The sequence below is a fragment of the Corvus kubaryi genome, unplaced genomic scaffold (genome assembly GCF_017639235.1).
Source record: "Corvus kubaryi isolate FWS band 111438036 unplaced genomic scaffold, C.kubaryi_AGA036_p1.0 37285, whole genome shotgun sequence".
NCBI classification, from domain to species: domain Eukaryota; kingdom Metazoa; phylum Chordata; class Aves; order Passeriformes; family Corvidae; genus Corvus; species Corvus kubaryi.
The window spans coordinates 284,505-311,076 of NW_024581089.1; the positions used below are offsets into that span (position 1 = coordinate 284,505).

General features: G+C 42.2%; 1 protein-coding gene and 1 long non-coding RNA gene across 4 annotated transcripts in view; one reads left to right on the plus strand and one right to left on the minus strand.

Moving 5' to 3' along the window:
• Positions 1–446: 446 nt before the first annotated feature.
• On the minus strand, positions 447–14,454 carry NINJ1 (ninjurin 1). Its single transcript, XM_042026622.1, has 4 exons — positions 14,237–14,454; positions 7,031–7,265; positions 3,007–3,168; positions 447–2,010 (listed from the first exon to the last, which is right to left on the minus strand). Exons 1-3 carry the CDS (start codon positions 14,306–14,308, stop codon positions 3,014–3,016), a joined length of 462 nt encoding a protein of 153 aa, XP_041882556.1. The 5' UTR covers positions 14,309–14,454; the 3' UTR covers positions 447–2,010; positions 3,007–3,013.
• Positions 13,731–26,572, plus strand: part of LOC121663888 — a 39,570-nt gene continuing 26,728 nt past the window's right edge. For 2 of the 3 annotated variants that reach the window (XR_006015793.1, XR_006015794.1), the window contains exons 1-2: positions 13,734–14,075; positions 14,877–14,986. This is a non-coding gene — a long non-coding RNA (uncharacterized LOC121663888). Of the gene's footprint in view, positions 14,076–14,876; positions 14,987–26,572 lie in introns of all 3 variants that reach the window. The other variant, XR_006015795.1, reaches the window with a different exon arrangement.

Genomic DNA, 26,572 nt, shown 5'->3' on the forward strand with positions numbered 1-26,572 from the left:
CAGAGAGCCTCCAGACTGGATCAGATGCAGATGGGCAAATATTCCAGTGAGGAGAATGTTAAAAGGTAGCATTGTTGGTACAGTCAAGAATCTTATCAGAATTACTGACCAGTGTTGAGCCATGGATAAATTTCATACTGGAAGGACTCTGCCTACAGTCACCTATTTCCTCCAAAGGAAAGGTTTTTCAGATTTCCAGCACTGCTCTGTGGCCAGCCAACTCGCTCCTCTGAAGGATCCAAAGTGTGACAGCCACGAGTGGGCATGAACAGTCCCACAACAGTTGGTGGTTTGTAAAAAATAAACACAGGAAGTTGTCCTGCGTGCCTCATTCAGAACTTGTTCTGAGCTACGTTTAAATTAGTACAGCACACACAATTAAACCACTGCGTGCTAGATACTGGTTAAATGCATGTTACAATGGAAATGAAGCAACAAAAGACAAATTAGAAAATAAAAAAGAATGTCTATTCCATTATTAACCACACAAGTTTCTGATTTGTTTTCTGTTAGTAATTCTTACATAGCATATACGTGAAAATCTGGTACATCAATGGGCTTTGAGACATAACTAAAGAGAAAGGTCAGTAATATAAATGAGATGAGACACATGGAAATCAAACTTCTATTCTTATGTACAAGGGAGCATTTGAAAATTGATGCTACAAAAATTGATTAATACAAATCTGCATCTACATGTAAGTGCAACCTAGAACACTCAGATTTTTCTCCTTGCAGGTATGATACTTTGGAAATAAAATTACTAAAATGTTTTTGTTGAAGAAATTCTTGTAACCTACACCATTACTAGCAACAGTGTATTTAGAAAAAGTCTAAGTTCCTGAGCCAGCAGGTAAGAGCCTAGAAGATATTTATATCTCTATATATATTTAAAAATAAAAAATTAAAAATTTGTTCTGCTTTTAGCCATAAACTCGTAAAAGTAACAAAACTGCAGCAATCAGTGATGAGAAGAGAGAGAGTAAACAAGAGAGAAAAACTCAATTCATTTTGCCATTTGAACTGCTGCTGACAGGCACTTGGTACCAGTTTAGCAGGTAAAGTTCACCCTGGATCCTCCAGTTTACCAGCTGAGCCTAGAAAAGGTGGCACTTCTAATAGAGTTTCCAGAAACTTGATATAAGGAAGGACCTTTTACAATGAGGGTGGGCAGGCCCTGGCACAGGGTGCCCAGAGCAGCTGGGGCTGCCCCTGGATCCCTGGCAGTGCCCAAGGCCAGGCTGGACATTGGGGCTGGGAGCAGCCTGGGATAGTGGGAGGTGTCCCTGCCCATGGCAGGGGTGGGATGAGATGACCTTTAAAGGCCCCTTGAACTACTCTAGGATTCAAATAAATACATATAAGAATACACAGAATAGCAGTTCATGGTAAGAAACTATTAGCAATTAGGTTATTTGTGTCTGTGCAGGAAGAACAGGAAACTGGACAAAAGAATGCTGTTTGTTTCTGTTTGTCTCATCTTTGCTTTAGCTAGAGTGGAAAGAAAGACAAGGCACAGCTACCTTTACAGGCTGCAAAGGAAGAGCCCTGCTGGGCTACAGAGTACGTGGGCTTGGTGCCAAGCTGTGAAATAAAGGACAGTGTGACCATGCCAGAATCAAAGGCCTGACATTTCTTACCATGGTGGAAATGACAAATTGCCACAAAAACCAAAGGCATGTAAAAAGAGAAGTCCTGTGAAGTGCTACCAGATGATATTTCCTTGTTTCATGAGCTTATGTCACTTCTCTGAAAAAAAATGAAGTTTCTCCAGAAACTGAAATGCCAATATTCCAGAAAAACAGTGTCCTTGGGGACAAATCAACCTTTTCTTAGATGCCAAACAGTTTAAATATTAACACATGGGAAAATTTTAGGTATACAAATGTGTTGGAAACTTGAGAAAGCTGCTTGGTGTGTCCAGCTTCTTCAGATTCTTTTTCCTTTCCCACTGTGTCCAGTGTAACTGGCTCAACTGCAAATGGCATCTAAAATGAATGCTCCAGGTCCCTGAAACACAAAGATATTGATATTTTAGTGATACAGGAATTATAATAAATGACACATTTGCTTTAAAGGGGGAATTAAGTCTTCTGTGGAAAAGGGTGCATAATAGTAGTTACATGCACGGGCCGTCTGGGCAGCACAGAGTGTACCATGGCCTGTCAGGCCAGTAATTCCTTCTTCAGCAGGTCTCTGACCCTGGGTTGAGATGTGGAAGACCAAGAGCCAGAGCAGTGCTGGCACACACACACTCAGCAGTCTGTTTTAAAGGCAGATGTTGACCGTGGTGCTTCTTGAGTTACAAGCCTACAATTCAGGTTTATCTCCTCCCACATTGCTCATCATAGCTGTGATGCTAGGAAGATACCCAGTTTGGTCCCCACAATTCCTGTATTTATCCTTCTGTGTAAGTAAAGAACGAAGTTGAAAATGCAGGTAGAGCAACAACATTGTTGTAAATGGCCACATGTGAAGTGATAGTGCTCATCTTTGTGGGCTGTCTCCCACAGAGCAAAGCCCTGTCCTGTGGAGGACAGAAGAGCCACACGATCTGCACAGGAACTGAGAGGCTCCAGCATGTGCAGTGTTACATGTCAGACTTAATAGCCCTAGGTACTTGGAAACAGATTGTCTTCAGTGTTAAGTAACAGACTGGATGCAAACTGTCCTTATAAAAAGGAGAGGCATTTGGAGAAAGCAGAACAACATTATTTCCCTTATTGTCTTAGTCAGCAGTAAGGAAAAGGAGTGGCTAGACCAGGACAATCCTTACACTTCCCATGGGTGACACATGTGCTGCCATCAACTTTTGAACTCCACATTTACAAACACACTGTAATAACTTACCAGTTCCCAGCAGCTTCTGCTTTTGCACTAATGTGGAGTGAACTCAGGTATCTGTGAGAACTTGAACTGTACACATAAACTTGTGGCTGTTTCTAAACTGCCCCAGTGTGCCCTGCCATGCCCTGCTACCTCATGCTGCAGGGAGACCACACTCACCTGGTCCTTACTGTCTTGGTGCTGACTCAGCAACTGGTTTCTGCACTCCAAAGGCAGTGATAAAAATATTCACAACTACTATAATGAATACTAGTCCAGTTGCAAGGTTGTTGAGGAAGTTCAGCTTTCCATGTTTTGCAGGGTTGTTAAGGTCATATTTTACTTCAAAGAGAAAGGAGAAAAAAATGTTTAATGATATGTATATTTCAAAATCCAGAATAAAAGGTTTCCTACTGATGTAGTTCAAGAATTTATCTTATGCTAAGCTATTTGGATCAGTCATATTTTAAAGGGAAGTCAGATTCTGCAGTGTCAGTAAAAGCCCTAAGGGGAAGGTCTGTAACCACAAGGAGCCTATTAACTTCCAGTAATTAGCATCTAATCTCTGTGGAGACACATGGAAGTGAAGGATGCACTAACATCACTAGAAATCTTTTGAGTTCTTTATGTTTTGAAGCCCAGCTTTGTTGCCGACTTTGAGCATTTAAAAATTATTGAATACATGAAGCTTGAAGCCCTGACAAGATGAAGTTAAATTTCCTAGTTAAAATGCTACAAATCTCTTTACCAGTGCTGGATTTTTTTTGTACTGGTGCCCTTCCCCAGCTTGTATTCCCTTGTACGCCCTACTTTTGCCCTGATTCTGTTTTTAGAAAGCAAGGGCACTCTATCTACTAAACAGAGGGAGGTGTGAAAGCAGTGTAGCTGCAGTCCCTTCTACAGACAGCATCTGCTGTGCAAACATTTTCCTTTGTTTCTTGCAGTTGTTTTTTGGTTGAACTGCTAAAGGGAATGAGGGAGGCTCACACAAGGGAGATAGCATTAATTTAGTGTAAGCTTTGATTCCAGGCCTCATGATAGCATACAAATTAGTTACACTGGGCTGATAATAGGTTTGGTTTAAGACAGTGAGAAGTCTGGGGCGCTTGCCTGGCATCACAGAATCATTAAGGCTGGAAAAGACCTCCAAGATCATCAGGTTTAACCTTTGACCAAATACTGTCATGCCCACTGAAACACCACGTGAAAACCCAAGAGTTTGCTGTCTCTGTTCTCAGGCAGGAAGGGCTCTGCAGCTCAGACCTTTGGCTACATTCCTTTGATTCACTGGTGGAGTGAGTGCTGATGAATTCTGGAGCATGTTTTGAGAATGGGTTTTGTCTATTAAGACTCCTAGTTCTCAAGGGCATAGATCACTGGAGCTCGTGTCTGCATGTGCACAACATGCGAGAGAAAGTTTGTACCGGACAAGTTTTTACAGAAACATAAAACTTAGAGCTCCTTCTGACAGGCACACACATAGATATACAGCTTATGTCACTACTACACAAAATAAATCTTGTTATTCACTTGTAACATCATCACCATGTTCCATACTGCAGAATTGAACCACAGAACCAATACTCCTTGTTGTTGAAGCAGTTAACAAGCAGTGGTCACAAACACACTCGTGATGCTGAAGTGCTAACAGCCAGGTTCACCTGGGGTCCCTAATTAGGAAGTCTAATGCTGTTTTGGTTTCAAGGAATTCTGGGCGCCTGTTCAAGTCCTGTTTGCTAAAGCAGTGTAGTCAAACAACACAGGCCAGGCAAAGCACTGAAGAACAGTGTGGGGGAACTGCCTGAGAAGCTACTGCACACATGTGTAGGCATGAAATAATTGAAGTTCAGTAGTACTTCAACCTTAAAATGAGTTTACACATCTGTAAAGCATCTGGAGGCATGTGGATGCTTGCATCCGAACAGGACCTGGAAGGACTCTGGTACTGCCATGTGAATGAAGAAGAATAAATTAAATTGAATAATTAATTCATTCTGAAACATGGAGTAAGAGCATTTGAGATGGTTGGTTTAAAAAGGAAAGGCAATAATGGCCTAACCTGTTATGCGAGTTAAAAGCAATCATGCTGAAAGGCAAACTGACACTCTCAGAGCTGTCCCTTTGTCCAAAGGAGGGTCAGAGAAGACAAGTAATACTTGTCAGTTTAGGAAGAGCTCTAAATTTTGAAGTAGAATTACAGTAATCCTATCTTTGTAATTACAGTACTTAAGATGAGGGTGTTTGTGAAAATGTCCTTAAGAACAGTTATTCTTTAAGTATTTTATTATAGTGGATTACTGTGATTTCATGTCACTGAAACTATTTCAAGACATTTTTGCTTTTCTTCCAAAAAGTTAAGGTCACCAGATCACTTCCAAGGACAAATCTGCTGAATATTTCTCACATTGTTTTTGTGAAAGGCTCTTTTGAAGGAGGAAAAGCTTTTAATACCTAGTAGAAACTGTGAGAACTGGCAGCTCCCAGGATAAAACTCTGACTCAAGGAAAGAAACTGGATGGTGGCACAGACTTTTGCTTGGCCTTGTGAGAGCTTGTAGAGACAGAATTTCATGGCTGGACAGAACCAAACTACTCCTGCAAGCTAAAACTATCAAATATACATAGTAAAAAGCAAGTTCTTGCTCTGCTGCCTGTATCTTTGTACTTTCCTGTCCTACTTCCTGTCTCCTTCTTATCTTTGAGCTCAGCAGGACGGCATTGCTCCAACAGTGTGTCACCACAGGCCAAGGGCTCTGTCACCCTCAATGTGACAAAGATAAAACTGACAGCAATTTAAAGCATTTCAGCAATGTCTTGCAGAAACAAGCATTAAAATGCAGTATCACAGCACATACTGGGAAATTATTGCCCAACAGAAAGACAGGGAGCTTGTTTACAGCCTCAAAGCCTGCTGAACCAACCAGGGAGACACCTTCAGCTGAGGAACACAGAAATATTTTGCTGATTTTTCCATTACTATCTTCCCACACCTCCCAGCATCAACAGGTTAGGTTTTTTTCCAGTCCCTTTCTGGAATCTCCTCTGAGCCAAGACCTGGATTTTGCTCTTGCACCAACTCTATCAAATGCAGAGACAGCTGTATTCCATCTCTTTTTTAAGAAAGAAAAAAGCTATATCAACTGCATATTAATATTACAAGCTATGTGTATCCTGGATCCCTAGGAACTTTCTCCTTGAACAGAACATTGTTTTTTGAGCTGTGATAAGAGAGCAGAACACTGAAAGATTGACAGGGATGCCAAAGGTGGCACCCATAACTCATTAAATGCCATGTGTGAACTCTGCCTGTTCATTTACATTAGGCCCAAGGTCAGGTACCTAATTCTCACTAAGGTAAAGGGCAAAATTTGAAAAATGTTATGAGAATAAATGATCAGACAGCACTAGCAGAAATGATCCACAGCTGTTTCCTACCAGTGGAGGTGTCATTTATTCCAGGTGGGGAATGGTAGATACAGTTTGATTGCAACACAGCCAAGCTGAAGACAACATGTCACACCAACAGGATGATGGACATTTGGACTTTCACTTCCCTTTCGGAGTTCTGCATTCACAATATTTTCTTATATGACTGACATGGAAGAAATACATTTCAGTCATAAGATTAAGTAACAGGTCTTGCCAAAAACAGTATTATGAAACTGGATAGACTGAATTATCCTATCTGGCCTACTGGTGTTTCTTTTACAGTATTTCATAATTTTCCTTCTTCCTCAGACTTTCTGGAAAGAAAAGTGTTCACAGTATGGATAGATGAGTAGGAGGAAGTTGATAAAAATTGAAGACTTCACATAAAGCTGCCCTTCCTCCCTTTGTTACAGTATTTCTATGGTTTCAAGAGAAAATCTGTATTTTTGGATATTAGGAAAAATTTCTTCACTGAAAGGGTTGTCAAGCATTGAACAGGCTGCCCAGCGAAGTGTCACCATCCCTGCAGAGAATTAAAAGACGTGTAGTTGTGATGTTTATGTACATGGTTTAGTGGTGAACACGGCAGTGCTGGGTTAACTTTTAGACTGGATGATTCCAGGGGTCTTTTCCAACCTAAATGATTCTATGATTCTAACTTGAAGCGGTTCTGAGGTAACGGTGTTTTAAAAGCAAATGGTGTGTCTGTATATCATCTTACAGGCTGTGTCCTATAAGAAACATACCAGTCAATGGCTCTTGCTGTTGCTACCTACCAAGGAATATCAGGAGCACTCCCACCATAACTTGCAGGGTGAGTGACAGACTGATAAGAATGATCAGCGGGATGTAGAAGGAAAAAGAAGGCCCTTGCTCCATCACGGCTTTGAGCTGGGACGCGTTGGCCATCAGCAGGGCAATGTCCAGCATGCTCTCGGCGGCGCTCTTCTTGTTGGCATAGTGGTTGATGTTGATGGGTCTGTCCCTTTGGAACCACTGTGACGTTCTGTGCTGAAGCCAGCAGAGAGGAAAACTGTTATTCACATCTCTTTTAATTGGTGGTGAGTGAGAGATCACTTGGCCCATCAAATAATTTCTGTAATCATACGGGCAAAGCCACAGCAGTACTGAGATCTCCTGTGCAGCTTTCCCACTGTTACCCCCGTCCTCCAGACAGGAGAGCAGAAAACAGTGCCTGCCTGTACTGCCCTATGGCACTTTTTCCAGCTTGCCTATAGGATCAGTCTAAACAGTCAGCATATTTCTACCCTGGGAAAAGGAGAGACTGGAAAAGATGAAAAGTTTGCACTGAGAAAAAGTTGGGAGGGAAAAACCACTGTAACACAATCCAGCAAACAACAGGTTGTTGTGACTAATTTACCCCTGAAGGCACACTTAAAAATACAGATATTTATTAAATTCACTTTCTCTCATCACACATCCAAAAAGTTCCTTCATTACTCATGAGTCTTATTTTAAGGACTGATGTGAAGTTGGCCACTGTGTGAGCTTTGCTTGCCCTCCTTTCCTTGCTACTCCTTCCTCTGCCATGCCACTCTCCAGGGCCAGCCAAACACCCATACACAGATGTTTTTCCACTTAACTATCATATGATCTGTTGTTGCCAAGAATTGTCCAGTTATAAGGGAATCTTTTTTTCCCCATTTTCACATCAGCTGGTTTTGGTCTGGGGTTGTTTTTTTGTTTGTTTGTTTGTTTGTTTTAATTGCTCTGCAAACAAACAGAAAATAAAAACCAACTGCAGGGCAAACCTAGAGCTCGTTAACCCAACGGGATGAATATATGAGTGTTTCCCGATGATGATTCATGTGACCTGACTTGAAATTTGACTGCTTGTCTCCCAGAGGTGCCTATTTCTCCCTGGATTAGATATAGTTTAGGGTAACTAGGTTAGTCTTAGGTGCCCAACTCCATGATGAAGGAAGAGTAGGTGATCCTCTATCCTGCTGTCTCTGAATAGGTTAGGAATTTCAATCTTGCTGCTCTTACTTCTAGACTTTATTTTCAAAAATAATAGACAAATATATGAAAAATAAGCTTATTCTAGCTAACTTCTTTAAAGCTACTTCTTAGAGACTTTTTTTATTGCCCAAAGGCGTTCCTGACTGCCAGAAAATCCTGTGAAAGAAGTCTGGCTTTGCAGGTTAGCTCAAATACAGAAGACACCTTCTAATTACTCTCCTCAGCAGCACTAAACATGATCAACTCCAAAGCCAGGCTTGCCACAGTCCAGACCTAAAAGCCTCCTTTTAAGTAGGGCAGATATTCACGTACACATTGCCAGTTTTTCCAGGGCATTTAAACACCAAACTTGACCTATTTTCATTCAACATGTTGTAATCCATCACAAGCCTAAATATTTGACTAAGTGTAACTTGTCATAGGGCAGCAGCATATGTCAGAGCTTTTTCTCAGCCTGTGATCTTGCCTTCACCAAGAAAAACGACCTGTAATCATGAAAACCCCAGAAACATTCACTTCCTGTCTCCTGACTGATGTTGTAAAGCCGTAAAACAAAAAACAAACAAAAAAAAGCCAATTAGTCTTGTCTTCTGGGAGCAAGCTGGAGGCCCCTGCCAGAAGTATTGAAACTGATGCAGTCAGTACTACATGGGCACTTTCTAAGATGAGACTATGTGTTACACAGCAATATATAGACAGGCAATGAAAGAAGAGATGTTGCCTTAACCTCAGGAGAGTGACAGTCTGTACAACAGAAATGACAGTAGAACTTCGTTATGTGGCTTTAGGAAGATTCCAAGCATGTGGCAATGTGTGCAGCCCACAGCACCAAACAACACTTACTGTGCCGTGAACACCTGCAGGGCTGCGGAGAGGGAAGGCAGACTGTCTGCAGATTTCCTAGGATGCAGGTAAAGTAAGGCTTTTCCTGCAGTGTCACTTGGCAAAAGAGCAGTGTGCATTCCACATGACCTGCTTCAGTGTCAGTGTAACCAAAACACCTCGTCACACACTCAATACTCAAATTACTTGGTAGAGACAAGCTAAGCCCTTGTGTTCGTGTCTCCAAAGCGGTTTGAGCAAAACCACCATGTGCTGGCTCTCACATGTGTCTAAGAGCCAGGTGCAGCTGGGACTGCATTCCCTGCAGTATACCCTGCCTGCCTGCAGGCCCCCAGTGCTGCAAAGCTGCAGCCTCTCAGCACAACAACCTGCCCTGCTGGTCTAAGCACAGCTAGACAAAGGACAGGACTGAAAAACCTCTCCCTCTTGCTCCATATGTGACTCAAAGAATCCCATGGATGAGCTTATTTTCACAGTGACATGGTGCTGTTCCCACAGACAATACCACTCTGGGTCTCCTCACAGAAGCAGGGGCGGTTTGCTTGCCCAGAGCAGTGCACTCTGCAAGGACAAAGCTACAATGCCATGTCATTAATGGGCACTTTTTTGGCTCTGTAACACAAAACCTCCGCTCGAAGATTGCGTGGTACTGTTTTACAGTCTCCCTGTGTTAGTACAGACTTTGCCACTGCTTTGCTTCACTCCCCATTTCAATGGTACACCCAGAAGAACTGAGTCCCTTTGAAAGACAGAAAGGATTTATTAGTTACATTTACTAAAAAGCAAATACAAGCAGCTCTGCAGCAAATGTCCTTGGGTGCTGAGTTCCATGAATCACAGCTAAGCCCCACTTGGTGATTCAACAGGAAGGAAACAGCACTGAAAATGGAAATATTTGAAAACAATAAAGTATCTTTGCTAAATACAGTAACTTGCTATAGGAAGGATTACAGCAGTTTTCTTTCTATTTGAGGTTAGTTATTAATGCAATTTTATGGGCCAGCAGCCTTGATTCAAAATGAAACTGGACCAGAATGACCTCTGGGTTTGTAATGCCATAGAGCAAGCTTCCTGAAAATCTTGTGTTTAGGAATAAGTCTGAATTATAAAACAATGGAAACTTGCTACATAATAATGAAGCTGTGCAGAACTAAAGCTGAGCCATACTGAACTTACAGCGGGGCTGCTCTTTATTGTGTTCTGCAATATTTTTCCTAACCAGAACAGTTAAAAAGATGCTAAAAAGCCATTTTGTTTAAGAAGCAATTTGCTAAGGTTTTGAAGGATTAATCTTTCAGAAAAATAGCACATGGCTAATTTTTCCGGATCTTTGAGGGGGAATCTCACGTTTGGAAAAAATTCCAGTTAAATCAATAAAGAGATGGATCAGACATAAAAGGAACAATACAGGGCTAAAATAGAACACAATTTCAGAACATTTTTTTCAAAGATCAAACCTACAGTTACAGGATTGCACTAGCAACCTCATACTAGTATTTAATAATACCTACAGTTACAGAATTTCTGTCCACATCTCCATCACTTGCTCACTGAAATTGCAAAGGGTCATATATGGCTACTCTGAAGTCAGACTTCCCCTCCATCTCAGAGATCTTGCTAATCTAAAACCAAACAGGTAAAATATTCTACAAAGAAAAAAATACTCTTCCAACAAAAATATTTTAAGCCATATTGGTCATGTAATGGATGATTACAGAATCACAGAATAGGCTCAGCTGGAAGGGACCCACAGGATCATCCAGTCCAACCCCTGCCCTGCACAGACACCCCAAATCCCACCCTGGACACCCCTGGCAGCGCTGCCCAAACGCTCCTGGAGCTCTGGCAGCCTCGGGGCAGTGCCCAGCACCCTCTGGGGGAAGAACCTTTGCTGATATCCACCCTAACCCTCCCCTGACACAACTGCAGGTCATTCCCTCAGGTCCTATCACTGGTCACCACAAAAAGACATCAGTGCCCCTCCTCTGCCCCTCATGAGGGAGTTGTTGACTCCAATGAGTCTCCCTCCAGTCTCCTCCAGCTGAACAGACCAAGGTTTCCCCCTCCAGGCCCTTCACCATCTCGTGGCCTCATCTCTAATAGATCCTTTGTACACCTCCTCAGAAGATATTTTGTGGTTTTTCCTTCAAAAAAACATTACATCACTTGTCTGTCTTAGCACTGACTCAAGAGGGAAAAACCCCTATCCCTGGTCTGGCATGAATCATCAGTTTCATTTCCTACGGAAATTTCATTTTGAGGAGAGCGGGGAGATGTCCACCCAAGTACCATCCCAGGGTAACACTAACTAGTTTGTGAGAACTCCGCAACCACGTCTTGAGATGCTGTGGTGGCAGGCAAATAAAAAAAAAGAAAAAAAGGGAAAAACTCAGCATGTGTTCGTATTTCATAGACATCATGATTTTCTTGCCGCTTCAAAACCCTGTGCTTAAGAGGAATCACTTTTAAACAAACATAAAATGCAAGTAATGACTACATTAAGAAAAAAAAGCAGCAATCATGTTGACTCCTGAGAGCTAGAAAAGTTAATATTAAAAAAGGGAAAAGTACAGTCTGCTGAGGGCTGAGCACTGTTTCCTAAAGCTGTACTGGTTCCAGGATCCAGTTAGAATATTTCTACTCATTAAATGACTTTAAAATAATCAGCACACCTCATGACTAACTTTGTGAAATGAAGGAGTAACTTAAACTTGTTCACACAGCTATTTAAATAGAAATTTGCTCCTGTATAATTTTTTTCTGCCTTGCACCATTATTACTCATTCCAGTCATTTGGTCTTAGAATACTACTTCTCACAACTGGGCTGTGGACTGTCTATTTTGTGTGGTTAACACACTGTTTGTTTACTCTAGCTACTTAAAAAACATGCAAAGAAAAACTTATCACCATTAGTATCAATATTTGAAGTAAATCGAATACTCCAAATTCGATATGAGTAATGCTCTAGAACACACCATGTCAGGCTATACGTAGCAAATGCAATATGATGCCAAGAAACTGCCATGTTTCAAATTACTTTTATGCTCCAAATTACTTCTGAATTAATATACAGACTTTAAGACATTTTTAGGAATAACATGATTAAAGCTATTTATTTCTACTATCCAATTCTTGTTCACCTTTTTCATAGCTCCTCTTTAACTCCTTTATCTAGCACATCCTGTTATCTTGGAAACACTGAACTAGATTTTACAACACGGTGGATGAAGAGTGTTTCAATATGGATCATGAACAAGGAAAGCAACTAGATGGATGAATAAACAGTTACACTCTGTATTTGTATGAACAGATTCTTTGAAGAAGAGACCAGATACTTCTGCCAGGTGTAATTACACACATTAGTCAGTGAGGTGTGCCATGCCAGCCCAAACCTAGAAGCAAGGAATTTCTTGCTTCTAAAAGCCTGACAGCTGCTAAAAAAATGTATTCAAATGAACCGTGGAGTAAAAATAAACCACATCAAACCACTGTGTGGCCACTTGTTCAGAACTACTGAGAGCTTAACTGGTCTTTCTAAAATTTGTATGCTTTGATTGCTTTGAAGGTAACACCCACACCTGCATTTCATGTCAGCTCTTCTGCAGGAGAAGGTAGTGGTCTGTGGTGAAGATGTGCAAGAGGGTCTGTTTTGAGGAGAGGAAGGACAGGTGCTGGGATGGGCAGGAAGGAAACCAGGGTGGCCCATGTTCCAATGCCTGTGAGCATTCCTCAAAGCAGACACACTTTTCACTCCAGTAATGGAAGATTTAGGCACCTGCAGATGGTCTCTCCAGGTTTAGGTGGCTGCTGAGCTGGGGTGTTCTTTTGTTTGTATGAATTGTGAACACTGGCAGATTTTTTAAGGCATCTTCTATTCAGACGGGCTTCTGAAAAATCTGTCCCCATCTGTTTTACCTTGCATTTACTTTGTGTGTGTGTGAGAGAAAATTTAAAAAGTGTTTATGAAGTTCCCTGAAGTGCCACTGTATACATTTAAAACAATGTAATAGCATGTCTCACTGCTTATTCTTTTTATGGCACTCACAGAGAACTTGAGTTTTGATGGGAAAGATGTAACAAAATGAGGGTTGCTTGCAACTGAAGATGAAGTAAAACAGGAAAGTTGCCGAAAAATTCCTGGAGCAGACCATATTGGGAAAAACCCCCCATCAAGAGTATTTGTGATGCAATCACAAAGCTGTGTCAAGAAAACGAAAGAACTGCTGAGAAGTCAGAGGTTTAGAGGAAACCACTCCAGACCAACAGTTTGACCTGCATATCCCAGCTATGATTCACTTTAGGTGGGATTTCCAGGATTTATTAAAAACAGATTTTTATTTTCCTTGGTTTGATATTCATGACTCCAAGGGTTTGTCAGAGAGGGAGGGATGGAGAAAGGACAGATGTGCTACACAATCAGCCCCCCCCGTCTGTAACCAGAGAGTTTTACCAGTGACACAGAAGAGGGTTTAGTACAATGGTTTCTGTGTGGCAGAGACTTAGGTTGGAATAAGAGCTGCCTTTAGAGTTTAGTCCTTCCCAAAACAAGATAAAATACACTCTTTACCAGTCTGTTTTTTTCAGATAAGTAACATGCTCAGCAAACATCCTTTATACTTAAACAATACGGGATGAATACTTTCCAGTGAAGATCTCTGGTCATGTTTTGACTACACAGAGTAGGAAAAAGTTGGGTATTCTTGTTTTTATTTGGATTACTGCATGGAAATTAACCATACAGACACAACCCCTTCAGTAATTCCTCGTACTTTTGTAATTGCTTATTCTGCGTGGATATCGTCTCCCAAGCCGGCTGGGTGGGCAAAGCCCTGCAGGTGCGGCGAGCTCGGGGCGGGCTCCCGGCAGGGGAGGGTCCCTGGGTGACAGCTGTGGGAGCCAGGGGCTGCCAGGGATGCTCTGCTCAGCCCTGCCCCGGCGTACGGACCAGCGCAGCGACCTCCCTACAGGAACGGCGTGGAATCCACCCAAGACAGGTAAAAACCCAGCAACAGCCGAGCGGCACCGATGGCCAGGGCGCGGCCGCAGACCGCCCGCACCTCGCGGAGTCCCCGTTCCGCAGAGCCCCGGGAAGGACGCGGGCACCGGGATCCCCCCGCTCCGCCCCGCTCCCGCCGAGCCCGGCCCCGGCCCTCACCCGCTCCTCGGCCGCCGCCTCCGCGCCCTCCGCCTGCCCGTTGAGCTCGTGGGTCTCGCTGCCGGAGTCCATCGCGGCTCCGCTGCTCCCCGCTGTCCCGGGCGGCCGGGGCGCGGAGGGGAAGGTTCCCCGCGGAGCAGCGGTCTCCGGCGCTGGCCCGGCCTCCCCGCGCAGAACCCGGGGCCCTTCCCGCCGCCGGGGCCGCCTTCCCCCGCTCTTCCCCGCCTCCTTCCCGTCCTCTCCCCCTCCTCCTCCTCCCTCCCTGCCCGCGGGCGGAGGTTTCCGCGGCCGGTCCGCGCCCCGGGCGGGCGGAGCGGCTGCAGCCCCGGCGGAGCGGAGCCCGCACCCGCACCCGCACCGGGGGCGAAGCCCAAGCAGCCGGGGTTGAGCCCCAATTTCCAGTGCTGGCTAAGAATCACACTGCGTGTTATTCTGTATGTAGGGAATTGGTAATGGATGCAAATGGCTCATTTCAGAAATCTGTCTTGACAAAGTAGAAGGCTAGAGTTTGATTTTTAAGAGCTCTTTGATCAGTGTTTTTAGGGTTTCAGTATCGTTATTCTTTTTTTTTTTTTTCCCCTCATTATCCTATATATTTTTGTCTCCCTATGCTTACTTTCCCATCTGTGCTGTGGCCAAGGGCACGTACAAAACCGATCAACATACAGGTGTGATGGTAATGGGACATCAGAGGAACGCTCAGATGCATAGAAACAGCTGCCAGCAAGAGCAGAAATGTAAAAAATAAATGTAAGTAATTGGGTTTTATATGACCACATGTGATCTCTTTTAAAGCCTGATCTGCTCATCTGCGCTGAAAGTGTTCCTGAGTAGTTGTTAAACGAGCCACTTTCTATGTGAAGAGTCCAAATGTGTCTTCCCCAAGTGAACTCCTTCAAAATCCACTATGTTAGGACTTGTTTTTCTCGTCCTCTAAAGAGAATTAAAGGATATTCTATTTACAGAATGCAAGTAAACATATAGAATGTAAACAAGCATACAGAATGTAAATATATATAAACATAATTTGAATTTTTAAAAAGATACTATAAACTTGCAAATGCAGGCTGAAGTTTAAGGACTGTGACACACCAAGTAAAAATCTCTCCTGTATGCCATATCCCTGCAGCTTTACCCATGCAGCAGTTGAGCCCACCTCTCTCACATGCAATAACTTCTGAGCAGGTAGGAGAGGGGAATTGTGGCAACCACCTTAAAATTTTATGTGTCTCTGACTGTTTAGTGCTGTGGAGTTTCTCCAGTGGGGTGTGATGGAAATTCATATTCACCTCAACTTTAAGCTGCACTGACTTCTCTGACTAAACTGCTGAGTTCTGTTTGGGAGTTCACAGTGATTTTTTGTTAAAGCAGACTTAATTGGTGACTGAGTCCGTTTTTGGAGTCCGCACGAAAGCAAATGGACAACCAGATGTGGCAAAGTACAAATTAAGCACATGTTGGGCTTCTATTTTTCATGCTAAAGGTTGTTGAAGATTTCATTTCACTGTTCTCCACGCTGTGCTGAACTGATCATTAATGTTCATCACACAAAACTCCTTTGACACAATGTACACTCGCAAGTTACTGCCTTCACAAACGACACAGTGAGCATTTATTTAATTAGACTTCACAGGAAATCCTCATCTATCTTGCTTCCTTGGCTGCCTGTTTCGTGCAGTGGGCTAGGAAACACTAATTTAGAGAGAGAAATAAAGTTTGTTGTTATAGCCCATAGAAAATGGAAGAAACAATGTTTTACTACAGCAAAGGTATATGTGTATGTATATAAACCACACTGTTGTCAGTTCTTAACAAGTCCAAGGCTTAAAAAAGGACATTGCTTTCCTAAATTTGGGGGTTTGTGGTAGCTAAACTTCAGTAATACGCTCAGCTAGGCCAGCCTTTATCAGATATATTACCTGTTCATTCAAAAGTTATTAAATATGCATGGACCATAATTGTTGGTGCATTTGGATCCCAAGACAACCTGGTCAGAACCCTCTCTGGTTGCAAGCATCCAGTGACACTTTCAGAGATACTGTTGTATTTCTAAAGACTCTTTTTTCATCTTCTGTACCCCCTTGCAAATGCATTTTGAGAACCTTGTCTGGCAGTTGTAAAGGTTTGATGTGCTCTAGTGAAATTATGCTGCCCTTAGTCCTAGAAACGAGAGATCTGCTCTTTGTACATGACAATGATAGTGCTGAGTGATTCCTCCTGTGTGGTGGCTTGCTTTGTGCTGCACAGTCACATGCCAAGTAGACCTGAGAGTAGGGTCTGTTGTTAATCCTGTGGGAAATGGGTGTAATTTCAGTGGAACTGGGAAACAGCTGAATTTGTGTTTGTGAGGCATATGGTCTGAAACAGTCAGTTCTCTGTTGAAACTTTGTATTTGTCAGTCCAGTATAATTTTTTTAACAATAAAATTTCCTGTTATCCAGCCTTTGAGTTAGTTCTGTGGGTTGAATCTCAAAAAAACAACCTTTTGCTGCTTATGAAAAAGACCCTGTGCTCCCTACAGGGAAGTAGGCTCAGACTCCAGCTGTGGTAAGAGAGAGGCAGACTGGTGATGTGATCAGTCTTCAGCCGTGGAATGAAGCAACACTCTGTGGTAGGTAGGTCTTGTTTGCCTGTCAATGACACAGAGAGAGCCTGCAAGTGTTGTCACAGGAGTCTGAGGCAGGCAGTCTGTGAGTGTTTTGCAGACCAAATGTTGGAGGGTGCAAAGACAATCCTTGGGACCACTGTCAGAACAGCCCTTGAAATTTGGGTGGGAGTATTGAAAACAAAAAAACCCCACTACTCTGCATCTTTGCATTTTAGCTATGAAAGGAATTTCCAGTCTCTATTAGACTCTCAAGCTGTTAGTAATTATTAACCATTTTGTGGGGTTTTTTGTGGCACAGAATGGTCCTACAACACTGCTGAAACTCAACTAGAAAGGACAGCACTTCACATTTCACAAAAATGTCAAGAGTTTTTTGCTCTGACTTGGTTTTGGGGAGGGATTTGCATTTTATTTTGCTAGGGATTCATTTTCTCTGCCTGAATACTATATATGTGGCCAAAGAGACAATCTGAGGAAACCCAAAATAAAAAGTATATGGTACTCCCTGGCATTTGTGGTCACCATAACAGCACGCTGTGATCCAAACTGGTACTTCTGAACTACAGCACAAGTTTAAGTAAAGAGATTGGTACAATCTTCCTGTGGGGAAATGGATCAGTCATTCAAAAACGTAGAAGAAAGGGAACTAAGAAGGAGGGTGCTGATGATGAAAAATGAGGCTGCTTGAGGTGTTTAATATGGATATAGAGGTTAAAATTCCCAGACTGGTACTTTGCATCAGATACTACTGCAGCACCTTTTGTAATCTCCTCCTACCTTCCTCATCACATCCTGCTTTTTTTTTTTTTTTCTGGCATCTAAATTTACAGTTATGAAATTTTAGTTCCTTGCCCTGGGAGCTATGCTAAAAAAAAAAAAAAGGCAAACCAAAATCCCTTTTTATCTTACTGCAAGATATGTGCAATTTGATTGTTTATTCTGGGAAGAGGTGAAAGTGCATCATATCTTTAAAACTACTTGGAGTGAAAGCACATTATTTGGTGCTCTTTCTTCCTTTTTTAGTTTCCTGTTATTCCTGCAAGCCTTGCACTACATCCTGCAGAAATTAGTGGTGTTTTAAAAATAATGTTAATATAAATGCTTAATTTAGGCAGCTCTTTTCTAAATGCTTGACTGATTTTAATGAAAATAACATTAATAAAAAGTAGCTAGGTGTTGCTGTCTGATATCTCTTTAGTTCATGACTACTTGTAGGTCTCTAGGAAAGAAACTGACTTCTCTCTTTACATTTCACCTGAATTATTTACTTAATTGTTTTTGTTTGTTTGTTTGTTTTGTCTTGTCATAATTTCCTGTCTGATGCTTCCTCCTTGTGATTATGTGAACTGCTTGGGAGTTGGGAGAAGATAGACAAAAAGGCATTTCCATGATGCTCTCTGTGAATGGAGGGATGCAGCAGAGATGTTCCCCTAAGGACAAGACTTTCCCTTTTTAAACAAAAATTGGATGGGTAAAAAAAAATCAAAGCATTAATTTGGAGATAAAGCAAAGGAGAAGGGCCCGACAAACACCAAGGCTGGCAGTGGAACTGCAGAATTCCCTGCATCTTCCATTCATCCCTCTAAAATCAGTCTTTGCTTCATGTGCTTCTGTCTGCTTCTTCCCAGCTGTTTCAAATAGCTTCATAATGGGCATGAAAATGGTGCTATTTTCTATAATGAATGGTGCCAGTATGGAATTACTTCCCTTGGTTGGACATATCCAGCGGTGTAAGCAATGCTGCAAGCTTATCTCCTGCAGTTCATTTTGTGTCCAGGGGTCATGATGCATAATTTAGACCTGTTGCATACCCTGGATCTTTAGTAAATCTGTGACACTATTAATTCTGTAGTGCCATAATATTTATCTTACAAAATTACTCACTTCCCACAAACTGCAACTTAGTCCGGAGTGATAAAGGAAAGTAAGGCTGGAAGGTCTGGTCTGATTGTGGCAATCAAGCACATACCCACTGCAAAAAAGTTTAAATAGGCTATCAGGACTCGGCTCTGCGTTGGAGAGAAAGAGGAAGAAGGATTCAAAACTGTTTTGGGTTATGACTGCAGCCATCACTAATATTGGAGAGGGTTGTGGAAGGAGGAGTTGGTTGGGCATGCACACTGAAGGACTTTTAGATAAGCTGAACTTTGTCAAAGTAAAGTTTTGGGTTGAGAATTAATTGTAGCAGCACATCTGTGTTAATCTGGAAGAAAGGAAGCTCAGGGGAAACCTTACAGCTCTCTACAACCACCTGAAAGGAGATTATAGTGATGTGGGTGTCTGTCTCTTCTCCCAGGTAGTAAGCGACAGGACAAGAGGAAATGACCTCAAGTGGTGCCAGGGAAGACTCAGATTGGATATTAGGGGAAAAATTCTTCACAGAAAGGGTGGTCAAGCATTGGAATGGGCTGCCCAGAGTAGTGGTGGAGTCACCATCCCTGGAAGTGTTTAAAAAAAGTGTATATATGGCACACATGGTTTATTGGTGGAAATAGTGGTGATGCTGGATTGATGATTGGACTTGATGATTTTAAAGGTCTTTTTCAACTTCTTCTGTGAATCAGTGATCTGCTGTGGGGACACAATCAGAGAAGCAGGTCACTGGGATATTTTTGGGTGCTATGACAAGTATCTGGGGAAGAGAAGGTTACATTTGTGGGTATATAATATCAATATGGCAAGCAGTTTTCTGTACTGCAGGCAGGTATCTAATTCTCTGCTACTTCAGAACTCATTTAGTGAGTGATTACACTGCATAACACAGGGTAAGGAGGGTGTTTGAATCCCCTGTATAATAACCTACCTGCATTGCTGGAGTTGCTCCGGAATCACTTGAACTGTAGGGCCGCCCGACAGCCCCAGGAATCAATGGTTATGTCAACATCAGAGTTCTGAAAGTGACCTGAATGTTTTTATTTACCATGAGTTTAATGAAAAGCCAATGATCAAGGCAAGGGATAGTGCCCTTCCCTTCTAATCAGCAGGATCTGGAAAGACATTTTGGAACATTTTCCAGACATTCTGGAAAGACATTAGTGGAAGGTTCCCTGTCCATGGCAGGAGGGTTGCGACAAGATGATCTTTGTGGTTACTTACAATCCAAAACATTCCATGATTCTGTGACTCTGATTTTGCCTGCTCACAAGCAACTGGTTGTGGGCTTAATGCATGAAGCACATATGGAAGTTTCCGGCCTCTGGTATTAGGAAGATCAGTTTCAGCAATCACATTTGTCCATTTTGGATTTAAAATCTTGAAGCCAGTGATTAAATACATTTTTTTGCTTAAGGTGTGCTGCCTTGCTTGGCACACACGTTTGGAACAGACTTTTTGAGAAAGAGGAGGTTTCAAGCAGTGCTGGACTTGTGCCAGAAGGAAATGAGCAAGCTCCTACCTAGAAATAAGCAGAAACATCTACACAAGTGGTTTAGCATTAAAATGGGGGATGTCTGGAGTTAGTGAGAATGATCTGACCCAGAATATACAATTTAACAGTACTCTTCTGGATTAATTTTTGATGCATTTAGAAGTGTAAGGCAGTTAATTTTCTCTTTAAAGAGCAAGCACTACCCATTACATAAAGGACTTCTCTGTGCTGTAGCACTCACTTCCCCTGGGCTTGCTGCCCTCCATGCACTCACACATTGCTGTACAGTGTGCTGTGTTCACAGCACGCCAGTCGTACACTCAGCTCAGCCTCTCAGCTGCTCTATTCTGCCTTGTACAAGCAGCTGTTCTGTAGTCTGCAGTGCTCAGTGCTGTTTGGTGAGCAGCCGACGTGCCTGCAGTGCAGATGTTAGCAAGGCTGTGCCTGGCAGGGCTGATTTTAGGGAGAAGAGGGACCCAATGGCCTCGGGCTCCTCTGGGAGGGAGGTGGCTGGGAGTGCTCCTGGGTATCTCATCTGAATGTGAAGTATGGATTTGCAGCATGGCCACAAGTCATTTGGAAACCAGAGAATTCTGCCTGGGCCTGGCATGGCATGGCAGCGTGTTGTCTGACTACAAGTGTTCAGAGACAGCTGTGTGGTCCCCCAGCCTGGCCCTTTACACAAATTATTGGCATTCCTCCCTGGAGAGTCTGATGATCTGTTTTTTTCCTATTTTTTTAGACGATGATGACAGCCTGCCAGGTTGTGAGGTGGTCCTACTGTTCTCTAATTCTGGAGCACACTTCCTGAGGAGATCTGGCAGTCTTGGCTTAAGCTTTCTATTAACTCCCTCCTGGAATGCCTACTTTGGGGTGTGCTTACACTGCTGCACCTTTCCTGCGAGGGAACAGGATTCACGCTTCAGGGAGTGTTACCACACAGTTCTATCTGAGAAACTAGGTACAGCCTTGTACCTCAAATAGGAAAGAAATGTCAAGAGTTTGGATAGAAGAGACTCAGTTGGAGGAAATAAAGCTCCTATTTTTATCCTCTGTCTTAAAGACTTCATAACTTTTACACTTTCTGGCTGAAATTGCTTACCTTAGTCTATTTCTATATATTAATTTCTCCTTTTGAAAGTCCTAATAGAATCATTGCACCTTTTTTAACCACAGCATATATATATGTGTGTATATTTACACACTTGTACAATTAGAGGATGTGATTTTTATGCAAAATTTGTTGTGGAAATTGTAGAGCTGAAATGAAATGGCATATAAAGTTGCAAATTTGGCATGGTGAGGCTGGTCTAAAAGTTCTGCTGAGCTTGAGCATTATCTTTTATAAAACTGTGATGAGTGTTAATGATTTCTCTTAGCTGGTAAAGTGTCTTGCTAAGAAAATCACATTTGCTTGTGCCTGAAGCTGCGTAACTTAGCTGTGTGTTACAAAATACACAAATAACACAGGGGTTTAGGAGGTGGTGGTGTGTTTTAGAGGATATACTGGTAATTCACTTCAGAGGGCTGAATCTTCATCTGGGTAATGAATGAGATCAGGAATCAGTTGCATTTCCATTCCCAAACTGTGTTCTTATTGCTTCATTCTAGCCAACAGAACTTCCTTGCTATCATTAAATTATTTTTATAGATTTTATTTTATCAAATAGATGGAGATCGACTTAAATACCTCTGTGCACAAACTCTGGAATTTAATGTTTACTTTTGAAAGGTGAATTTAAACTTTTTTCATCAAATGTGTAGGCAGTGATAGGTCAGAGATGACCCATTTGCAGTAATATATTCCAAAACAAGGAATTCAAAGAAAAATCAAACCTAATGTACTTTTCAGGTATGTGCAGAGGTAGAGCAGTGCTCTAGAAGAGGGAGTGGAAGGAGGTTATCTGTAAACCAGAGTAAAGAATGCACCTGTTTAAAATGCCAGGTGTCGGTACAGGTGTGAATCTGAGTTGTTTGTCCCTACATAGCTTGTCAGCAACCAGGTAGATAAGAGAAGAATCAGGCCCTAGAGCTACTGTTGGCAAAGGCTGATTCAATGAAAGGAGTAATCCAGTTAAGTGAAAAGGCCTCTGTATATGGAATTACTCACAAATGTAATTCATAGAACAATGTATGTTGTTGAAATGAATTAAAAAAAAAAAAAAGAGGAAAGGAAAAAAGGAAATAAATGAGCTGTTCAAAGGGTTCTTTTGTATCAGACTCATGCTTTTAGGAGTAGTTCCCAGCTTCCAAGGTGTATGGGGAGAGGAGGGAGAGAGGAAGGAAGAAAAAGAGACAATTTTCCCGCAAGGTAGAGCACCATCTCCACAGGTAACAGCAGTGCTGAGGATCCCAAGACCCCCAAGCACCTGCCCTGCAATGGGCCAGAGGCATGAAGAAAGCAGCCTTCATTGCTGAGGTGCAGCCCCCCCGTTCCTCGTGTCTTTTATTAATATTACTATCCTTAAAAAAAAGAAAAAAAAGAAGAAACCGGTGATCTTGCCAGCTATCCCAGTTTTGGAGCATCAGTCAAGGCTTTAGAGCTGCTGTGTAGCAGTAGGATTGTGTCTGTGTGCAGGACTGTAGGGCCTGATCCCTTCTGGGATTTTTGTGCTCTCTCGAGACTGAGTTCAGGTTCCACTGTGTGCAATGGGATAAGTTCATGTGCATTGTCCATAAATACTGCAAAATAGGCTTATGGGTGTGACTGATGTGTGTAACACAGGAGTTCACGTCTTGAGTGTGCAAGCAGTGGGGCTGGTTTTGTTCTCTAGAAAGAATTCCTAGTTAAGGCTGTTTTTTCCAGAATTTCTGAAGTTGTCCCTAGATTCTCTGGGTAATCTAGGTTGAAAGAAACATCAGGAGGTCAGCTAGCCTAACATTTTGCTCAAGTAGGATTAGCTGTGAGGTCAGACCAGGTGACTTAGGGCTGGCTCATACTCATTGGCCTTTAAGCGTTTTTTGGTAGTTTCTTTGTCATGGTAATGTTCCAATATATGAATTTACAGATATAAATTTACATCCCTTTCATGCTTTCTTTTGCCAGGTTCATAGACAGGAGCTTTTTGAAAAGCCAGAAATTTGACAGTTTGTTTGTTTGATTTTTTGAGGAAACCACATGAAATCTTTAGGTCTGGATCATTTAAAATGGTATCTACTTCAAATCCCATTGTGATAGGCCAGCTAGGTAGCAAACACAGATGCTGTTTATTGCTGACACACAGTTTAAAATAGCAAGAGGAAATTCAATCCCAGATGGAATTTCAAGGCTGGAAATCACTATTAAAATTAATTTGCTTGAATTTCCTGCAGCACCACTCACAGTTTGCCCAGCAGCTTGAGGTTGAACCAGAGAAGGACAGTTGGCATTGCTGGAGTCCTTGGCATTGCTTTTAAAGCTGACATTAAAAGAATTTGACAGCTTTGGGATGTGGTGAACACTGTCTATAGACTAGACTGGACTAAAACCATTAAATATGATACATAAGGAAATTTTAAAATCTGTTTCACCTGGTAGTGCTGAGTGGCCTCAGCAGAACCTGTAGACATTAATTCTGCCTGTGGTCTGCATTCCCCTCTGCAGTTATGCTGAGGGCTGTCTGTAAAAATACAAATTTTCTGGTGTTTTACTTGCAGACTATCAGAAACACATTGCAAATATTTCTCTTTTCTGGTTCCTATCTCCAAAAACGTGTATATACATAAGGGCTTTTATTTCAAGACCTGCTGCCTAACGAAAGCAGCGCCATCTGGCTTTGTCTTCCTTTTTTTCACCAAATACTTGATACAGTGTGTAAAAATAATCCCGACATAACCCGTTTATTAGCACTGTTGCCATGTTTTCACTTCACTAGATGCTTATACTTGCAATTATTTCATGTTGTTGGCTTTTCTACTTTATTTGCTGAGTGACTTTTGTGTTTTTGTTAAATCTTGATGGTTGCACTAGTTGTGAATAATTTTCTTTGGCTTAGAGTATAGTGATCATGGAATTAATAGCACATAAAAGAAATACAAAAGATATCAAGAATATCATAATGTCAGTTATATAGCCCATGGATATAAAAACATCTTTGTATTTACAGGGTATTTGTTATAAGTAATTCCTATCTGCTTTCATAGAAGCTTTGTAGAAACTTAGATGAAATGTAAGTTTAGGATAGCTGCCCTATTAAGATGGATATTTTACTTTTTTAACTTTGCTGTGACAGTTTCTGCCATTGCCAAACTGTGCTGCCAACATCTCTGATAATGCTCCCGTTACTCATGTGAAGGAGTTGAACATCAGTCCAGCGTTACTGAAATATTGAGGTGTGGAGGAAATTATCCATAGATAAATGGGGTTTAGATCTGCAAATGGGATTTTTAAAACCCCTGTTTAATTGGAGATTAGAATCAATAGTTGTGCTTCTACCTAAAGAAATGCTTTCTTTGAGTATCTGACTGCTGAATCTGCCTAGAAGCTGAACCCTGGCTAATTCACCTCCCTCAGGGTCTGAGGATGGAGCTGTTCCCCCCCACCCCAGGAATGTCCAGATTGTTTTGATAACGCTGAGGTCCCTCTAGTCTACAGGGTGAAGATGCAACTTTACTTTAAAACATAGGCCTTAGAGGAGGTAAATTGGTAGTTAGAGATAAAAATTTGCGGTTATGCCCAGAAGTGCAAGAAGTTTAAGGTCTCAGCCCAGCATGGGGGTGCTCAGTGGGTGCTTTGGGGAGCACAGGGAAAGCCAATCCAAAATCACTCTTTTGCTGATCCAGTAAATATTTTCAGGGGTAGCGACGTGACTCCAGTGTGAGAGGCTGAGCACCCCGACTCTGACAGTGATAAAGCCATGGTTATGGTATCTGGGGCACAGGTCTGGACCATCCTGTTGGGAAAGGAGTTACCTGAGTGCTCTGACAGCTACACTGCTGCACTTCATTAGGTGAAACACAGTTCCTCCTTCATCTCAGAAAAGAATTTCACCCATCTCTGCTGGAGGGGGAAGGTCATTCTGTGCTGTGGATCTTCATTGAAGCTGAGTGACTTAAATGTCTGAGGATAGAAGGAGGAAAAGTTGCTCAAAGTTGTCTCAAAACATTGGCAAGCCAGGCATGCTAATGAGAGTGAGCCCCACAGGGAAATCTAGCAGTGCTGGCCTGTGTCCAATCCCATTGTGATAGAACAACTAGGTGCAACCACAGAATCCCCTGATTTGCTTTGGGATCAGCTGCTTCAGGATGAAGCACTGCTAAATGTGAGTTCTGTCCTGGATCTGGTTCCTAAGGGAGCTTGCAGTGACTAAACACAGGCCACGTCCCGTGCTTGGAGCAGGCTCCAGGTGTCTGCATCTGCACACCTGCATTCACTGCTGGCCTCCGCAGGCCCAGGGGGGCCTGGGCTCAAGGCAGGGATGCAGGCAGAATTTAATCTTTTGGGCTATGTCTCTGCTGTAGGACTGTAGTGAATCACTGCAGTGCAGTGGCTGCCAGGAGGGTGAGCTGTGAGGCCCTAAATCAGTGTGATGGATTGTAAAAGGGTTATAATTCAAGGGGAAGTCATTAGTCCCTTTTGAGGATTTCCTTCTTGAGCACCACCAAACCATTTTTCTGACTTCCTAAGTAGGCAGGCAGATTGAGATATGAATTTATCTTTCTCTCTGCCATTGCTTTTCTGCAGGATTAATATACAAACCAGAGGTAATCAATGACAGAGACAGGAAACATCCTAATGCTGAGGCCAGGGCAGCTGTGGTTTGGATGATGTTGTGTGCTGCATCTCTAGGCACTTGTTTTTTATTTCAGAAGAGAAACTAATGGTAGTGTTTAAGAGTAATGGATACTTACACCACAACACTGGGCAGTCTCAGGATCTTTATAAAAGGATTGCAACTATAGACTCAAAATACAGAACAGCAATTTTGAAAAGGTTAAAAAAGAAAATGAGCAAGACAGAAATTAACACCTTCACATTTTTAAGAAAGGAAAACACAAAATCTCAGCCTAACTTAGAAACGCTGCATTTTTTCTGTATTGGTGGCATATAAAGATGAATGAGGAAGATGAAAAAGAAATCTCTATGTGGACTCCTTAACCTGGCTGCACCATGCCCCAGTCACTGTGTTCTAAAGCCTTGGTTTATGGTATGGTGTAAATATTGAAAGAAATTATTGTCAACAATTATGGTTAATCTCCTTCTTGGTAAGTAACATTGCAGATTTCCTTGGCAGATGCTTCTGCAATGGTGCTGCCTGTATGGGAAGTGAGACATGAATATCTTGAGCATAGACCTTCTTAAAGAACTGCTGTCAGGAGAAATGCAAAATGTGAGAAATAAAACTGCTCTGATGTACTTAATTGCTACTGGTCGGTTACTTAC